This window comes from Nesoenas mayeri (genome assembly GCF_963082525.1).
Source record: "Nesoenas mayeri genome assembly, chromosome: 9".
NCBI lineage: Eukaryota > Metazoa > Chordata > Aves > Columbiformes > Columbidae > Nesoenas > Nesoenas mayeri.
In genome coordinates, this window is record NC_137557.1 from 18,406,122 (window position 1) to 18,425,367 (window position 19,246).

General features: G+C 39.2%; 1 protein-coding gene across 10 annotated transcripts in view; it reads left to right on the forward strand.

Moving 5' to 3' along the window:
* Window positions 1-19,246, forward strand: part of GIGYF2 (GRB10 interacting GYF protein 2) — a 78,133-nt gene that overhangs the window by 18,381 nt on the left and 40,506 nt on the right. For 8 of the 10 annotated variants that reach the window (XM_080349501.1, XM_080349499.1, XM_080349504.1 and 5 more), the window contains 3 exons: window positions 3,626-3,734; window positions 10,507-10,618; window positions 11,170-11,210. In XM_080349501.1, the coding sequence (XP_080205627.1) occupies window positions 3,626-3,734; window positions 10,507-10,618; window positions 11,170-11,210 (262 nt within the window). Of the gene's footprint in view, window positions 1-3,625; window positions 3,735-10,506; window positions 10,619-11,169; window positions 11,211-18,631; window positions 18,898-18,976; window positions 19,206-19,246 lie in introns of those variants that run through there. The other 2 variants (XM_080349507.1, XM_080349500.1) reach the window with 2 other exon arrangements.

Below are 19,246 nucleotides of genomic sequence, written 5' to 3' on the forward strand. Positions count from 1 at the left end.
CTATCCTTTGACATAAGATGCTAGTTGTTTAGCTTTTAACCAGCAGTTGTGTTCATGTGAATTTGCTGTAGGCATTTCATGTTATAGTTAGTCCTGAAAGACAACTGAGATCGAGAAAATGCTTTTATGGGAAATCTTAGCCCAGGCCTCATCCTCCAGTGAGAGCAGGAGGGATTCAGGAAGGAAGCCCAGGAAATGGTCAGCCACATGTACAGTAGCACACCAAAATACTGAACCTCAGTGTTAAGTACCTTTGGACATATTTTTTTTGCTGATGCATAGTGGAGTCGTTCAGAGAGCAAACTTCCAGCTTTGTACAGTTAAAGGGGATGTTGACTTCTGGTGGTTGTCGAGATGCTCTCCAAGAGGAATAATCCTATTTTAAGGCTATGATGTTGAAAATGTGCTGAGTAGCCTCTTGGTACAGATGAGATGGCAAATGTTGCAGAGTGTCAGGGATAGGTGGTCCTCTGGTGCAGTGCCCAGTGTTTTATCAGTCTTGAAAACTTGTGAGGAGTTGGTGTGCACTCTGTCACTGTTTTTTTCCTGTTCCTTTTCACCTGTAATAATACAGGAGTCTTCATGGTTGGCTTAACAGTCGTCTGCAATTGCCACAAAAAATCTTGATCTGAAAGAAGAGGTCCATATTCCCTTTTTAATAAAGTCTTTAGTGCTTTCCGGGGCCCGGAGGATATGAACAATCTGCTTTTTCTTACTCATAGAATCACAGAATGGTTTGGGTTGGAAGGCACCATAAAGATAAGCTACTTCCACCCCTCCTGCGATGAGCAGGACACCTTCCACTGGACCAGGTTGTTCAAAGCCCTGTCCAGCCTGGCCTTCAACACTTCCAGGGATGGGGCATCCATAGCCTCTCTGGGCAACCTGTTCCGGTGCCTTGCTACCCTCACAGTGAAGAATTTCTTCCTTATATCTAATATGAATCTGCCCTCTTTCAGGTTAAAGCCATTGCTCTTTGCCCTTTCGCTACATGCCCTTGTAAAAAGTCCCTCTTCAGCTTCTTGTCTGAAGATTGTTTTTCTCCCTTCATGACTGATTTGAGATACCAAGGGAATGGCATTATTTAAGCTACAAGAAATTCCTGGTGTTTGTTCCCCATGACATAATAAACGTTGTTCATTATCAAGAATCATATTCAGAAGTGATCCTGAGGTGAATATTAGTGGCTTGGCTGCTAGTCATGGTGCGGGAAAACTATTTCACCTGAGGTTGATAAGAGAGTTTAAAACACCTTTGTGCCCACTCTGTGAATACTGAAGAACTTGAGGGATGAAGGTTGGGGAGTCCTGTAGAGGACAGGCTGATCACGACACATGTACTTTGGGGTAGTGTTCAGTTGAAGCTGAACCTGTCAGGCTTACTCTAGGCTTGGAATTAGAGCAATTCTTGCTTGCAACCTGATAGCATTGGAGTTGTATGTGCAGTATGTCCAGGAAGAACTTTTAGGTGATGTCAGCTATATTAATTTAAGCTTAAATTTTAGTGCTGTAGAATTCAACAAGCCAGATACCTATGGCTACAGTATTCCCTATTACAGGACATGGATGTGCTTCAGGTGGAATTGCTGGTCCTTTTTATCCTTTCTATGTAGAATGCCACTTTCCTGGTGATAAGGATGGTGGGCTAACCCAGCGCTCAACTGATTCCCCTTGTAGTAAGTTTTGTTAGACAAATCTGTTATGTCATATAAGATCTATTTCCAAGCAACTGTTTTTTGAAGGAAAGGTTTCTGTGGATATCTTTTAATAGAGGTTTCCACTAATGTCCACTGGCAATGTGCAGCATATGTTTCTTACCTCCCCTCTGTCTCCCTTATTCCTGTTAGTGTTAGGAAGGAATACAGTTGTTTTAATCTTACCTGCTTGTGGAGTAAGGGAGTTTCAGGCTCTTGCTGGATATCATGTAGGTTTTCTTTATGTCCTCATTGGTTATGTTTCTGACGTCTGTTTCTTGGGACATCTTCCATTTGCTGCTAAACAATTAACTCAGCCATTGTTTTGGGGCAGGTTTGCTATTTAGTGTGCATTGGCAGGGATGGACCCTGAAGTAATATATTAATCAAGAGTAGGGTTTTTTTGCTTTTGACTTCGCATTTTTGTGACGTACTGTGATCATACCATGTGTATTATTATCACTATGCACATTACAAGGATTGTGTCTTCACCAGAGCAAACTCTACAGAGGGGATAGAGAATTTGTTCAGAGTTTAAGCAGACAAGTAAAAAAAAAAAAAAGGCGGAAAAGGAGGTGAGATTCTTATTGTATTTTAAAAAATAAAGCATAAAAAATTGAGGAATATCCTACAAAAGATGGTGAATCTGATCAGTAGCTTGAAGTTGTTTCTGCAGTAAAATATTTCACTGCTTCACAAAAATGCAGAAGGATCAACAGCAGGGAAGGTGGTGATTTGCTTAGAGGTTAATGGAGGTGGTTTAATTTGACTTGCTGTTGAAATGGTTGCTTTAAACTTTGAAGAGCTAGCTAGGAAAATAGAACCAGATTTAGTGGAGGTTCACCTTGCTATTTTGCCATGCAGGGCTGGATTTGTTTGTTTGTTTGTTTGTTTTTCCCCTCAAACCTACTTAGTTACCAGTTCTTTCTTGAAGGAAGATCTGCTTTGTAGGAAGAACATATCAAGCAGTTAGGTTTATTTCTGAAATGGGTTAAAATGCCAGCAGAGGTCTGTTGGCTTTGATGTTAGCCATTTAGATTTTAAATAGTATATAATTGCTTGTCTCATTGTTCTTTGAAGACCTTCCAAGTCCTAGTAATTTAGATGAGTTCATGTAAGCAATTTACCTCTAAGTTTGTGTCGAGAAGCCTGATGTAACTAACAGCTGTTTGGATTCCTTTGCATTCTAATTATTTAAAACTTGCATTCAGGAAGTGTGTGTGAATTCAGGTTTGCTTGTTAATGGTTCTGAATGTGCTCCTGAATTTTTTGGCCCAGTTTTCCAGTTATTTGTGCTCAGAGAATGGGCCCAGAGTTGGTTATAATTATCCATTCTTTATCAAAACAGCCTTTTCTTTAGCAATCATTTCTTATTAAAATAAAGTTGGATTTTACCAGTGTTTATTGTCTTGTTAAAATGAGTGTCACTTAAATTTCAGAACTCTTAAATACACTTAGTTTTCCCCAAAGCATGTTACTCCCATGATACATTCAGAGGAAGGAAATAGACTTATTTCTAAAAAGGAGGTTGGTAAATACAATTTTATTCAAGTTCTCTTGCTTTTTACATATTCCTGCTTTGCTTAAGGAACTAAGTTTATTATTGGTATTAATGATGTTGGGTATATGTGCCAGTCTCTCTTTACCAACTATATGGCTGTGTTTAAAGCTACTGATGGTTTTAATCACTTCCAAGAGCATGGAAATTTCAGGTAAGTAGCTTGGAAGTGCTGATATTGACCAAGCTCCTTTTATAGGCTGCTTCAGCTACTTGAGTCTCCAAGGAATCCTTTTCTTTTAGTGTTAGTCAGTTACGGAGAATTTGTGATGAACATAACGAAAGCAAAGCTGGTATTAAGCTAAACTCAGAATAATGACAAGTGTTTCTGGTTTTAATAGAATCTCACCTTGACTCTTTCTTCTTCTTGGCAGAGAAATTTCTCGATGTCTGTAAACAGTGCTGCTGTCCTGCGGTTGACGGGACGTGGAGGAGGAACGGTGGTAGGGGCTCCTCGAGGTCGAAGTTCCTCTAGAGGTCGAGGTGAGCTGTCAGTGGGATGTGCTGCAATGGATGTAGGTGATCTGGGTTAAAACTGCTGCAAGATTTTCTCTTGCCCGGTTTCTTTTCCCTTGAAGCTTTGACACCTATCCAATAAGGTGGTGTTAGAGAATTAATATTAAGTTTTGTGGTTGTTCTGCACACCTTAGTGCACCTCTGGTACTTGTGTTATGTGCCCTTGTCAGATTGGTGGGTGTGGAAAGCGAAAGGGAAAAATAGTTTTGAGGTGGAATGGGTAATTTCTTGGTTCAGAGTTGTTAGAAATAACTTTATTGAAGGTATAAAACCAATTTATAGGGGAAGGGGAGAAGAATCTACAAATGTACTTAGAACAATAAAATTGGCGTACAGTGTTCTGAAAAGTCATTTGTATTTCCTAACATCCTGAGAATAACCAGGAGAAGGTTAATGGAAAGATGTAATTCAGTTTGGGAGAAATTTGAGTCTTGCCAATTTTAGTGCATCACTGTAGTTGATGTCTCATCCTGGATCACTTCAAACATTTGTAAATGCATCAAGAAAACATCCTCAAGCCGTTATCACTAGATTCAAAACAAATTGTTAGATCCAGAATTTATTTTAGCAGTTTCCTTTCAATGTGCATGCTGCTGTGAACGCTGTTTTGGGGCTTTTGTATGTAATACGATGGGCTACATTTAGAATACTAGGAAGTGAATAACTGGGAAATATGATCAGGTGTAATTAATCATTTAATCTGTCTTTGCGGGTTCTTTGCGGTTTCTCTCAGGGTCCTTTCTAATTTAATTCTGAATGTCCGTAACTGGTGATATTTTCAATAACTTCTTCAGAAATCACTTCTATACATGATTAAATGCTTGACCAGAATTTTGCTCTGACTTATTTTTTTCTCTTTTCCATTCTTACTCCTTAATCATGCTTTCTTCTTGGCTTACATCTTCCAGATACTTGTAGATTGTCATCTGTCCTCTTGTGGTTGCTTCCTAGCTAAGGCATATGCATTTAGTCTTTTACAAGGCTATCCCCAGATTTCCCTGTCACTTCCCCTTATGTTTTTAATCTTTGTCTTTGCCCAAATGCTCAGGCCTTAATTTAAAAAATAAAAAGTATATGCGCATATATAGATGTGGAGTGACACTCTTAGTTATATATATACCTTTTTATATTTGTTGTACATTTGAAAGCTGTTGGTTTTTTGCTGTCTGCTTTTAATGTCTGTATTGTGTTACTACCATCTGTGTTTTACTTTTGCTAGGAATACATGTATTAGCTATTTTCTTTCAGATGTGTTAAGGCTTAATTCTTCAAATGAAATTAATGTTGCTTAAATGTGACAGAATATGGTTTCTAATCCAGTAGTTCTATTATTGAATCTATTTGTTTTGCATGGAAATTTTGTTTGACAGTAAAGTTTGATTCATTACACTTGAGTGGACAGAACTTAAAATGTATGTAGTATTATTAAGACTGTTGGAAAGCTTCTGTGTATATTTCCATTTTTCTCATACTTCTTTTTAAAGATATATTAAGAAATATTAGCTCAAGAAAATGGCTGTAAATTCATGTTTTTCACTTGTTTGTTTTCATCCTCATTTGATCTTTTTCTCTTAATTTGTGTGAATTGTTATATGCTGGTTAGGCTACTCTGTCCTTCTTCTAAGCTGTAAAGGACACGTTTCTCCACCTTAACCCATTCATGTTTCATTCTTTGTACAGTTTGAAATTGTAAATTACTGACGTTTCCCCCTTTCTTTGATCCTTGTTGCTGCTTATTTTTTTCCATAAGCAATTAGTCTTGGGCTTTAGACTTGAGTCTTCCCAAAGTTTCTATATCTCAGCAAACAAACTAGGGCTTCTGCCAGGACAAAGTTGTGGATTTTTCATAATTATACACGTGATGTTCTTGTAACCAAGGCTTTTGTTCTAATAATTATTTATGAAAAGCTCAGTATAGGACTGACAGCTAACTTAACAAAAGTAACACTTTACTTGCAAGGAGCAAGCTTTGAATGCAGTTCTATTTTTTTTCAAGTTACGTTGAAAAGGACTTGGAATTTCTTCAGAGTTTGTTCACTAAGTGAACTGCTTAACTTAGCAGTTGGAAAACATTTTTCCTTATTACTTTGCAAAATTGTCTTGGTTCAAAAGGCTGCCGATCAAATTCGGGCTTCAGTTTTACGAAAACAAGATTGTCTTGAAGTGACTCGCACAACAGTAACTTCAGGGAAAAATTTGCATGTAGGATTACATTTGTTAATTAAGTTCCCTCACTGAGGCACAGATGACAGAACTGTTCCAGCGTTTTGGGGTGTGAGGAGGAATCTGTGGCAGATGGGCTCAGGCAAGAACGGATGAGCTGCTGGTAGAGGAAGGTTATTGTTAGAACTCTTAAATGTGACTTCCCTTATCAGTTTTTAAAACTACAGCATAACACTCAGTAAATATTTTTCTCAGTAGTCACCCAAGTCTTGCTGACAATGATTATGTTTATCTGATGTGAAAATGACAACTGTGGGGAAGTTGCTTTGATTTTTTTTTGTTTAAAATGTTTGTGCTGAAATACAACTTTGTGTTACTGTTAAGAGCCATTTGTAGCACGCAGCTGCCATCACTAATACTGTATGTGTCTTGTGTGGAGACATAAATCCAAAACATTTTGTTTAGTGCTGAAGTTATATTCTCTAAAGAAACCAAGTACTTGCACGTGACCTTTTTTCTAATTGACTTGTTTTTCTGGGAGCTCCCTGTGGTGTGCAGTTAAGCCCTGCGCTTTTTGCTGGCCGGATTGGAATGTCAACATTCATGAATAAGAGCCTCAGACGAGGGAAGGATTTAAATAGTCCCTGGAATGGACTGTAAGCTTACAGACACCTTGTTTTGTAGCTGTTCTCCTTTCTGGTTAAGACCCTTATGAAGGGTACTTTGCTTCCCATTAGAACCCTTTCCCCTCCCACACTTTGTCCCTTTTGTAATCTCTCTTTGCTGCTGTTGGAAAGTGTCTCAGTGGTGTGAAAGTGGAAAGTTCTCACACCTAAACAGCAGGAGTTGAACTACAGTTATCCTGCTCGTCCCACACATTGTTAAGATTGTAGATCCTAAATTCCAGTCATGCTGTAATTTCAATAATTTACTTGTATTTTTTTTTTTAATTTTTGTAGGAGTTTTTTGTAGATTGACAGTGTGTGCTGCTTCTTGCTTGTGTCTTGTATTTTTTTTTTTTTTTTCTGAAATTCAGACTTGCCTCTTTTCCAGGTTACAGATTTTTGGCTGTTATGATGGCAGTATCCAGTGCCTTGAGGTCCTTAATCTGAGGTTTTTAAAGAATGACTGAAATAAGAATGACACAGCTGCTCCATTCAGTTCTTAAGTGAAAGGGTCTATTGCCATCTGTTGACTTTGCATTCAGTACTTTGTGCAGCATTTACATTCTGAAAGTCTTTCTCATGTGCCAGGCATATTTTCAGAAGTGGCATTCTATTGAAAATAAGCGTGTCATTCTAGATTTATGAACCACAAAAAAAGCCAAGAAGTGCAGAAACAGAATGGTGAACACTGTGTGTACATGTGCAGTTTTATCCACTCTGCAAGGATTTTCACATGTTCTGTTATCCCTATTCAGCTGTGTCCCGGTGTTCACTTTGCAGTGAATAACTGACTTTGTACATCACCATTTTCCTTAACTAACTACTTCTGTAGCTTGGCAGGATCTGTTTTAATACAGTGTGCTTCTCATGCAGTGCTCTCATTGGTTTTTCCTGGAGTTGCACATGTAGTTCTGCTGGGCTCTGTTGAACATCTTGCTGCTGCTCCTGAACGTTGGACCTCTGGAGGATGCTGTGGTGGGGGTTGGCAACAGAGCCAGGGCAAAGGTGGCTCAAGTGGGTCCTGTCTGGTACTGTGTAGGACGTGGGTACTGTGACCCCACAGGCAGACTTGCATGAAATTGCCGAGATCATGTGCTTGGATCTTTTGCAAGGTTATCTTTTAATTCAGACTATTTTGGTGGCTGTGCACAACTGAAATACTGATGAACCATGGCACAGAGGTGGGTAAGTGGAGAGGTTTATTGAGCTGTTGTTTCACATACTTCTAAAGCTGCCATAAGATACGCTGCTGTTGCAGCAACTCTCATTCTGTTCTTCCCCTTAGACAGGTCATTTGCTTTATTTGCTGATCAAATCTCCCACATCTCCAGCCTTCTGGTGCTGCTAGTTGTGTGTCTGCTATCAGTAATCAGTGTGCATTCATGCTTGCTCACACTGGAAGGGGAACACTACAAATCTTGCTGTCACTCACTGTTTTTTTGTTTGTTTGTTTTTTACAATAACACCCACCCCCCCCCCCCCCCAACCAAAACCCTACCAACAAAAATATACACACACAAAAAAACCCAAACCAGAAAAGGACAACAGGTTTTGTTTCTGTTGCAAAGGTGTTTGCAACTTTCCACCTCCACTACCTCAGGGACATGAGATGAGTCAGTCCTTTTGTTTGGTTTTGACTCTGCCTGCCTCTGGTTTTCTCTTGTGAGCTGCTTTTGCTTTATTATCTCCTGTGAGAGGAAGGAAGAGCTTTCCTGTAGTGAAGAAATTGCACAAAGATTGCCATTATAGGAGGTGCTGAAACTTTCCTAGGCTTTATTTATGGAGAATAAGAGCTTGGACTCCTTTTCCAAGATCTATGGGGACCTATAATGCCTTAACTGAATAAACATTATGCTGCTTTTGATGTTATATCACATCTTTACTGTTTCTTGCCTTTGCAGCTTATTTTGCACTCATGGCTAAGGTCAACCTTGTAGTATTGGACTGGCCATAGTAAAGGAATTAGTGTTTGTATTAGTCGCAGGTCTAATTGTGATTTCTTGTCCTGCCTTGAGTGCTCAGTCAACTCCTCTGTCTCCACCTGAGTTTGTGTAAGAACAGCAATGCTGCATCAGGCAAGGGCAACTCAAAAGCCTGTCTCTAGCAACAGCCAGAAAACGACACCTCTGCAAGAGAATAAGAACTGTGTGAAAATAGTAAAGTGAAGAAGCATCACATGTATGCTCAGCTGCCAGACATTTGCAACTCAGTGTATTTGCTGAAGCAGATGTGGTCTCTGTGTTTGGCAAATCTTAGTGTATTTATCTTTCATGAGTTTGCGCAGACTCCAGCTGAACTTGAGCATCCCCAGAGCTCGGTGCTAAGTGTGCATCTCTGTGACAAGGTCTACCACTGCACTGCTTTGCTGCTTCTGGGAACAGGAGAGTTTTGTCCCAAGAGGATGTTTAAATCCTGTTTTGGGAGCAGAAAGAGAAATTGTACAGACACTAACTTTGTGGCTTCTGTACACAGCCTGCAACCTGTGCTACCTGATAAAAAAATCAGTGTGTATTTGCAGAGCCTGGCTGGATTATCTGTGGATCACTTTTCCTTTGGTACAGAGTAGTAAAGAAACGGTGCAACTGCCTTGATTTTGTTTTTTGTTTTGTTTTTTTAATTTTTTTAGAGCCTCTTGTCATGGGACATTGGAATACAGTGCAATTCCCTGATACATCCAAGGGTCTTAGATTTTAGATGTAGAGGCTTGTTATCATTATTTTCTTCAGAAAACCGCAGAGACTGGTGTCCATTCTCAAGGTGTTTATTTCCTGTTTCATTTCGTCATTCTGTCTTATTCCTCCAGCTGGAATTGCATCTCATCCTTTGAGGTTTGTTTTCTTGAAGCCAGAAAGAGAGAAATATCAAAGGATTGAGGTTTGTGAGAGTTTTGTAGCCAAGAATTTCCTTCACCAGATGCCTTGTAGGTTCTTGGACTTGACTATAGAGACTACATGTATATGTAGGAAAGGCATTATCCTGACAACCATCTGATTGATGTATTTCACTTGTCTTCTTTCCATGAAATACTTTAAATGGTAAGTTAGCTGATAAAAAGCTCCCTTTTCTTCTGCTGTAGCACTTTGCAAAGCGATGTTTACCTTTTGTAGATCCGGAAACTTCACCCCAGCCATTCATCTAAGCAGTGCTGGAAGCTATCTTGAAGGTGTGGGGGATGTGTGTGGGTGGTGTTTTTCTGCTGCATTTTTTCTTTTTTAACCAAACATCCCACACTTACCCAAACACTGAAGACGTGCTTCAGGATGCTTTACTTGAGTATACATCTGTAACTTTTTGTCTTGAGGCTTAATATGAGATACCTACAGAGAATCCTTTCTTGAAAAAGTGAGGATAATTTTTATTCTATAGCTACTGGGGTTCTTCGTGCTGTCCTGCCTATACCTGTCCTGTGATCTTTCTTTTCCCCTTGCTGCTCCTGGGGGAGATTTCTGCTGAGAATCACTAGAGCTGAATAGGGATGAGGCTTCCTTCACACTCACTAACCTTGACAACAATAGTTATGAGTACATCTGCAGTGCAGTGCTGTTATACTGGATTCTGTTGTTAAAAGCAGCCTTGTTTTTGAGTGTGAAGTACACATGCACTGTGTGGATGTTGTGTGAACAATGCATCCTTTTTTGGTAATTTCTGTTGGGTAAGTATCTGTTTTCTGTGTTTCTCTGCATAGTATTTATTTCAGAATTGTTTGCCTGTGCTGTCTGATCTTGTACTTCCTGATTAAAAAAAATTACTAAGACTCTTTTTTCAGTCTTTTTTTCCTTTGCCCCATATAATTTCACTGGGGCTTAAGACTGCAAGATTAGTTTACAGAGACACCAGGAAAGGAAAACCTACCTGATTCTTCCAGCTTCTATTGTTATTTGTACAAACACTTGTGTTTTTTGTCTTTTCAGGCAGAGGCCGAGGAGAAAGCGGTTTCTACCAAAGAAGTTTTGATGAAGTGGAGGGTGGATTTGGGCGAGGAGGGGGCAGGGAAATGCACAGATCACAGAGTTGGGAGGAAAGGTAACAGAACTCTAGCCCTTAAAGTTTTTTTACATGCATCTGCCTAGCTTTCATTTGTGCCTTTGGACTTAATGAAAACACTTCAGGAATGGTGATTAGGCGTATCTGTGAGTGGAGTGTCTGCATTTCTAAGATGGTGTCAATGCAATAATATTTGTAGGAACTCGGGAGCAAGTAAAGGAGTATTTTTGCAAAGAATTTTTCTGCTGAGTTCCTGGGAAGAAGGAAATAATTCAAGAAAACATAAATTATCACAGTTGAAGTGGAAACGATGAGGTGAAAATACGGATTGCTAAAGGATTCACTTCAATTTTACGCTGAACTTTGTTGACAGTACTCAGGGTTGCATTTCAAAACATACCTAGTTGCCAAAGGCTGTGTGTGTATCAGTGTTCCTGAAAATTTTGATTGTCACTTGGACCTTTAAAGACACTGCCAAGCTCTGATTTTTAAAAATGTCCCCTACCAAGCTTAAGAAAAAGATAAGCCATACCTGAAATGAGTGGAGGAGTTCCAAAAACTTATTTGAAACTTCTATTCTGCCTTTCTAGGGGAGACAGACGCTTTGAAAAACCAGGGCGAAAAGATCCAGGTATGGTTTTGTTACTGTATGGGCAGCAAATGGGAGGGAGGAACAGGGTGTGTTTTGGGAAAGGGACCTATATGTACATAAACTTTTCATATTACTCCAAGTATTGTCGATAAAAGATTCATGATACTGTGCCAGGTTACCTAAATGTGTTCCCAAAGTGTTGCTTTTTAAGTTGTGTTTTTTCCACTATTAGACATCTGAATGTTTTAGAAAAGAAAAATCTGCATCTGTTTGTTCAATTAAGATGTGATGTCTACAGCTGAAACTAAAGTCCTGTACTTCAGTGAAAGGAGTCTGTACTGATTAACAGGTGTGCTGTGGCAATTTGCCTTTTCAGTGCAGTTTTTAAACATTCCTGGCCTGTGCTATTTTGGTGGCTAAGACTTCTGCACTATGTAAAATGTTAATTTTTTGAATGCTTGCTAGCGTGAAGTAGATCCAAACAGCAATGTTTTGAGGTTCCCATGCTGGTAGAATTGCTGTCTGTGAAAATAGTTGAAGTCATCATACAAATCTGTTCCTCCAGGTTATCATCTTGTCTGCATCTTTGCCATTCCTCTCCTATTCTGTTCCTTAAATGCTTCATGCTGGCCATGTTCAGGCAGAATACTGGATCCTTAATTTTGTCCCACCAAGTCTGAATATTCAGCTGAACTTGGAAGTGGGTTGTCGTCTTGGAGGTGGAACATACCCACTATATATACTGAGAGTGTGAAGAACATTCAAGTTCTCCTTTATCAACTTCTATTGCAAGTGCAATAATTTCTGCTTCGAGGGTTCATGTGTTGATTGTTGTCTGGTATGACCTTGCTCTCTCTCTGTGGCACATTTCCACATGCATGTACCACATGTGCTTAGTGACAGGTTTGTACTAGGAAAGGCTTACTGACAAGGAGTCTTGCCTTTTTAGGACCCAGGGGATCTTTTGGTCTTTGCTGAAGGAATCTTGGCTCAAGATCCTCCTTAGTGAGCATATTGGTAAAGCATGGGTCAGAAAAAAAAAGGGTTGTAATGAGGTGTGTGTTGGTCTCTTTTCCCAGGTAAAAGTGATAGGATAAGAGGAAATGACTTGAATTTGTTCCAGGGGAGACTTAGATTGGATGTTAGGAAAAATTTCTTCACTGAAAGAGTTGTTGGGCATTGGAATGGGCTGGTCAGAGAAGTGGTGGAGTCACCATCCCTGGAGGTGTTTAAAAGACCTGTGGATGTGGCACTTTGGGATGCAGTTTAGTGGTGGACTTGGCAGTGTTGGGTTAATGGTTGGACTCTATGATCTTCAAGACCTTTTCCAGCCCAAATGCTTCTATGATTCTAAAAAACAATTGCAGGTTGAATTGCAATACAAACAAAACCCAAGTGACTCAGTTGCAATTAGAAGCTGTCAGGAATGTATTTTAATCCCTGCTTCGCTGTCAATGCTTTTATAGTGAGAACAGCATAAGCTGCCATTTTAATAATATTCCATATTACCGTGGTGGCACATGTTTTAGGAGTCTTAGATCACCACGTTTGCTTTCAAAGCCCTTCTGATCCTCTCTCCATATAGTTAATTGATTTTTGTGTATTTTGAAGAGCACTTTTATTTTTCTGCTTTTTAAGTTGAAAGTCAACACAAAACTATCATGTTGCTTCTAAAAATAACTTGACATTGACCTGAGATTGTCCATCTCTAAATGCCAGTAGTGAAACTTCAAACTTTCAGTGTGTCTTTATATTCAGAGACCTTTTGGAAAAAAAAATATTAGGAAAGAAATAAGTACTTAGATTTCAGGATTGCGTTTTTTACAAAACACGAATGTAAAAATACCATCTACCATAGCTGATTCCATTTTATTTATTTAGCCCTTTCCGGTTCTTGTGATGAAACTGCAACACTTGCAAATCCAGATGGTAGAATGTACCACATTTCTGATGAAGACTGATAAAAGTATTGCATGTCAGTTTAGGAGGAGATGCATCTCTCAGTTGAAATTGAGAAGAATTTACAGTATGGAACGTGTCCTTGCTGATGTCTGCCTGCACATGGGGGTTAATACTTCAGTGAGTAGAAAGGGTGTCATGTTTGTAGCAGTAGCTGGTGTTCAGAACTTTGGAACTGCCATCTTCTGTGAACCGTTGTTGAGAGAAGATGGTGTCCTAATGTGCTGCTTTGGAAATCCTGGTTCGTTGTGAGGGATGGTGTCTTTATTTTCAAATCACAAAGCTTTCTGTAGTACCTCTTTGTTCCTCTTATGTCTTCTGTTCTATTTCTCCTCTAGTTTGATTTTATGTGGCTGAAAGCTCTGTAGCACAGTGTAATAGAGGCAAGAGATGTGCCATCTTTTTGAAGTTTTAATATTGAAAAATTGTTTTAACAATGGTAACTTAGTTTGTATGTCACTATATTGGGGATTAATGTCCCAATAAGTGGGACAACCATTTATCTCCTCTTTGCCTTCAAACAGAAGTAAGGTGGAGAGCACAAAAATATTAGCAGAAGATGTTGGTCTGATTTGATTTGGGCCCTGATTAATAAACAAATAATTAGTCTTATGTACAGACTTTCCAGTGATAAAATATTTTAAATATGAGACAGGGATACACATGCGCTAGAAGAAGTTGTATGTTAATACCAAGCCCTAATATACTCCACAGAGTGGTGGAAGCAGAAAAGTCAAGGATTGAATTGGTGTGCAGTTTATCATTCAGACTAACATGCTTTAGCAGCTGCATATGTTAGTTTCTGTTATCCTAGTTAAACTCCTTAGGTTAGGAATTTGTCTCGAACTTTGTGGTGCTTCAGTTTTACATTGCTCTTTCGTGGGCCTTGGATTAGCTTCAAATTACATAATTTACTGAATTCCCAGCTTTTTTAGTATTCTTTGTTGTGGGTGATCACATTACAGAATTAATAAGAACTCAGACGTTGAACTCTTCTAGGCATTTATAATGGATAATAATGCAAGGACCCTTCAATTAAGAATCGTGAGACCAAAAAAGTATAGACCTTCAACAAAATTTCTTCTCAAATATGATTAATATGCTCTTCTTAAAAATTGATGATTGCTTTTTCCGTGCTCACAACAGTTTGCAAGATCACGTTTGACTGATTCTCAACATAAACAGTATCTGTTCCTGGTTTCAGTTGTAAATTGAAGATGTATGAAGTATTTGAGAGTTTCTGTTGCAGATTGTGATGGTTGTAACACTTCATTGAGAACCCAAATCAGTTCTGGAAGGTTGAAGCAAAGAAAATGAGCAAGTTGTTTTGTTGATCATGGTTGTCTTTTAGAACTGCTTGATTTTCTGTCCAGTCTCTTGACTAATAGCAGTTTAGGAGCTGAAGGGATTTGATTAGTTACCAGCAGTTATACCCTGGTAGTAAATAATTGTAATATAGATGAAATAAGATATTTAGTAAGTCAGTTATAGAATCTGATTGGGTTCTGTTTAATGTCTATTTTTTGGTTAGGTTAAGATGACTTGAATATAAAAAGGGTGTTCCAGTAACTGTAAAAAGGATGTTGAATTTCTTTGACTTACACTTTCCTTTATTCTGCCTGACTTATTTTTCTTCCATACCTCAGTAGCAAGAAGTGCATCCAAAGAGGTTCATCGCCAGCTTGCTCTTGCAATGTCAGTCAAAGCGTGGAGTGCAATTTTATTGCATCAGAGCCTATCAGCAGTTTTTCTAGGCTACTAGTCCATTTGGGCCATGACATATTTCCGGTACTTGATGAAACATCTGTGGTTCCCCAGTTCTCTGGAAGCATAAAAGCAATAGGGAGTTTTCTCTACTCCTTGTTCTGCAGCTGTTCTGAAATAACTACACAGTCATGTCTGTCAACTTCCTTCTGTAGTATTCTTCAGCCTGACATTCCAAAACGTGGTATTTGAAGATTGCATTTAGCATATACTAAACGTATTTTTTCTTTATGCTTGCTGCCGTGCCCCATTTTAAACATCATCTATACATAGAAAATTCTATGCATAGAAAAAAAATCCCAGAACTTTAAAGTCTCAAGTCATTTAGAAACCAAACGAAGCAACCCACAGTTTAGTTAGATGTTAACTGAGAAATAGCCATTTATACCTTTGGCTCTAAATGGTGAGATTCTAGTACTGTTCTATTGGGGTTATACATCTGAATTTTAGAACAATTGGTTTGTTTGAGACTGAAGTCTGTGATATATGGAAAAACAATACATCACACAGAATACTGTTCTTTTTCCTTAATGCTTATTTCAGACTTGACGCAAGTATCTGTTCTACTGCTCTTGCACTGGTTCTTAACTTGTAGGATTCTTCTCAATGTATTATATTGGTAGAGGCTGTGCAAACAATGCTTGCAAGAAATACTTAAATTATTGTCACTGATATGAGGGTGAAAAAGGATATCTAGACTGTATATGAATCATCAGCTCAGAAAAGTTGGGATGAAGGCAATGTAACTTGATAGTGTGTTGCTCTGCAATTTTCGCAATATCCATCACTGCTTATGAAGAAAATTAAATCTAAAAGAAGAGTGATTTTGAGAGTATCTATAACAAACCCAAATCTGAGGTCTGGAATGTACAGAGGGATTACTTAAACGATTTTGGAACTAGAGCTGAGTTGCAATGACAGCCTGGGCCTTCTGCCTTGTTACCCCTCCCTGTGTGAAATGCTTCTATGAGGCTGCTTCCCGTTTCCTCAGACCCTAAGACATAGTAGCGTTTTTTCTACTTTTGGGACGTGAACACACTTAATTGAAGTGCTTTGGGGCTTAAGAAGAATTCAGTTAACCAGTATCTCATTAGGCAGCTTCAGACTACTTTTATAAGAAGGCACGTTTGGTGGCGTACTATGCTGTTGTCAATGAAGGTTGGTATTTATGCCATCTTGGTTTCTGGGAAAAGCCTTTTACCTTTGAAAGATAATTTTGCTTGACTCTTCGAGTTTGAACGCATAATAGACACTGCTTTTGTTATGAGCTTGGAAATAATTATCCATCATTCTGTTTCTTCTTTAGCTTCCTGAATTATTTAGGAGCTTCAGAACAATGTCTTAATTGCAGTCAGTTTATGAGCCACTTAAATACAAAAGTCTCATGTATAGTTGGATTCAATTTTTTATTTCAAAATTGATTCAAGTGTCTCTAAATATTTTTATGCTCTGTGTACAGGCGAATATTGATGTTAAAGCATAAAATACAGATAGATGCAGTTCTACTTCTCATGTATACAGCGCATCTTTCTGGGTCAAACCTACTTGAGACAAGCAACGCAAAGGGGAGAACATGTAAAATGTACGGTCCTGTAAAAAAAAAAAAGTATATTAATTAATCTAGAACAGTTTGTTTTCCACTGCTAAATAATTTATTCAGTGTTTCCAGATATGAAAAAATTTCCGCTGCAGTATCTGTTATATACATCAAGATTTGTTGATAGTGTCTTCAAAGACTTGTCTTGGGATGGGATGTTCTCCTCCAATTTGGCAGAATGAAGAAGTACAGTTAGTATTTACAGTTTTGCTTAATAAGCACAGCAGGAGTGATTTTCACTGCCATGGGAGATTGGCAGTATTTTCAAAGAGTGAATTCAGCCATATGAAAAATATAACCCCATATCCCCAAAGAGTTAATAGAACAGAAAAATTAGGATCTTGAATGAACAGTTGCTTATCCCAGAACTAATATATTTACTGAATGACACCATATTGATTTTGACTGAGCTTTTTCTTCTGTATTATTGTACATTTTGTCACAAAGCTGGTTAATTATGATTTTGCTCAGCTTTTGGAGTTCTGAATGTCTTTTCTTTCAGGGTCAGTGCAGCTTTAATCATAGTCTGGTGAATTCAGCAGGTAGCTCTTTTAATTTCCAGGAATTAGTCGTGTGATTCTTGTGCCTTTATTTTGGGTGGTTGATCCAGCCTAAGCTTACATGGGCACACCAGTTTTCTTTACTCTGTGTATCATCATGTAATCAAAAAGGATGTGAATACAAGAGAAAGATTGCTAGAAGATGGCAGGGCGGGCAAGGAGGGAAGGTCATAAATGGAACCTGAAAATTTAATATAATAATGATCAAAAAAGGCCAAAGTTCCAGATCTGTTCTCTCTATTCTGCGAGGCCGGTCTCGCAGAGCTGGAAACTGTCGACGTGCTGTCCATTGATGCGGATCTCCTTGGCAGTCTTTTTTGGAGTCTTTGAGTCGGCTGCAGCTGGGAGCTCAGGAATGGTCTTGTCAAAATTCTCCATCTTGATCTGATATTCACCCTTGGCATTGCGCACTAGCACAGAGGCGAAGCGATGGTACGGCATAATCTCGGAGGGGAGGTAGGATGTTCTCCTTTGGCACATTTCTCCTGTGCCCTCCTGCACAGCTGACAGAAAGACAACCAGCTCAAAATGGTGAGCATCTTCTCGTTGGAGGAGAGCAGCCAGGGGGCTGGATGGAGTGATGGAATGGTAGTAGGTTAGTGGAAAGGTGAAAAAAGGACACTCATCTGAAGTAACGCTGTCTAGGTGGAAGTCAACGCTAGTTTGGTGCAGCTGCCCATTCTCTTGTTCTTGGTAAAGTATAGCAGAAATCTGGACACTAGTCAGTGGGCTGGAGCGTGTGTTGGCCACCTGGAACATGAGGTATGGCTTCCCCTCGGTGTGTGTCACCACGGCAGAGCGAGTGAAGCGGATGGAGAATGCCCGATTCTTCGGTCGGGCGATCTTTGCCACGAAAGCACCTGCGTTACGGAAGAGAACAAACTGAATGTGAGCACCGTGCCCGGGCTGGTTCCCTGCAGCCTGCGAGCTCTGTCAGACAGCCCAAAGGAACAGAAGCAGGTTTGGGTGGACGTGGTCTTTCTTGCTTCCGTGTACATGTTTGAAAACTGCTATACTGGCATCACACTAACCCATTTCTGTTTAAAAAGTGTAGCTTTCCTAAATTGCTTCTTTTTCTAAGCTATGTTCACTTATTAATACTTGAAGACTGAACTGTAGCTGTAGGAAGGCGATTCATTAGCTTGCCCCAGTTTACTGTAGTTGGTAGTAGCACCTGATCTCTGTGTGCTACCACTGAAGAAGCTCTTTCTTAATACACAGTAAACCTGTCTATTTTTAAAGTCTTTTGAAATACTTTAAACCTGAGAATTAATTACAGTAACTTAAAATACCTCAAAATAGGTGTGATATTGTAAAATATTTTGTTTCACCAGGTACTGAGGAGTACTTAAACACAGAGTTAAAGATCCACAAAAGTACTTCAGCTAGACAAAAGTTAACCTGAAAATCAAAACAAGTTGGCTTTAAATATTGTAATTCCATCAAAAAAATCTCAGAGATAATGATATAAGAAGTGATTGCGAGTGATAAGTGGGGATCTGCCACAAGTATTGTCCAATGAATAGTGGAACTCTGAAGTCCAAATCTTGATATAACCTAATTTATGTCTTTTGTTAATCAAAGCTGTTTAACTTTTACTACTACACTGCTGAAGTCTCATCACCCTTCTAGTGTCTGACTTAATTGTTTTTTTCAAATATCAATGTGACCACTATTCTGCCTCCATTTCTCAAATTGAGTTTTTACACCTGCTCTATTTAAATATAAATATGAAGGGTTACCTGTGATGAAGGCTTCCAGCATGAGCCCCAGGACCATCTGTATTGCCAGCAAGGCAATAGCGCTGGGACAGTCCCCGCTTGGGAACATCGTGCCGTAACCAATTGTGAGTTGTGTCTCCAGTGAGAAGGAGAAAGCAGCTGTGAAACTGGTGATGTACTTAACACATATAGTGTGGTTGTCAGGTGGAGCATCGTGGTCCAGCTCCAGGTCCCCATTCATCTCAGCGAGCAAATACCAAAGCACTGCAAAGACTAGCCAGTGAAGGACAAAAGAAGCAGAAAAGACAAGCATCATCCATCTCCAGCGCATGTCCATTAATATTCCCCATGCGTCGCGGAGGTACGCCAGACCTTTTCCTTGGGCACCGTCCATCTGGAATGTGCTGTGTCCATCCTTAGTGATCATCCTCAGGTATCTTTGGGTTAGGAGGGGAGCACTGGATTTGGTGTTAT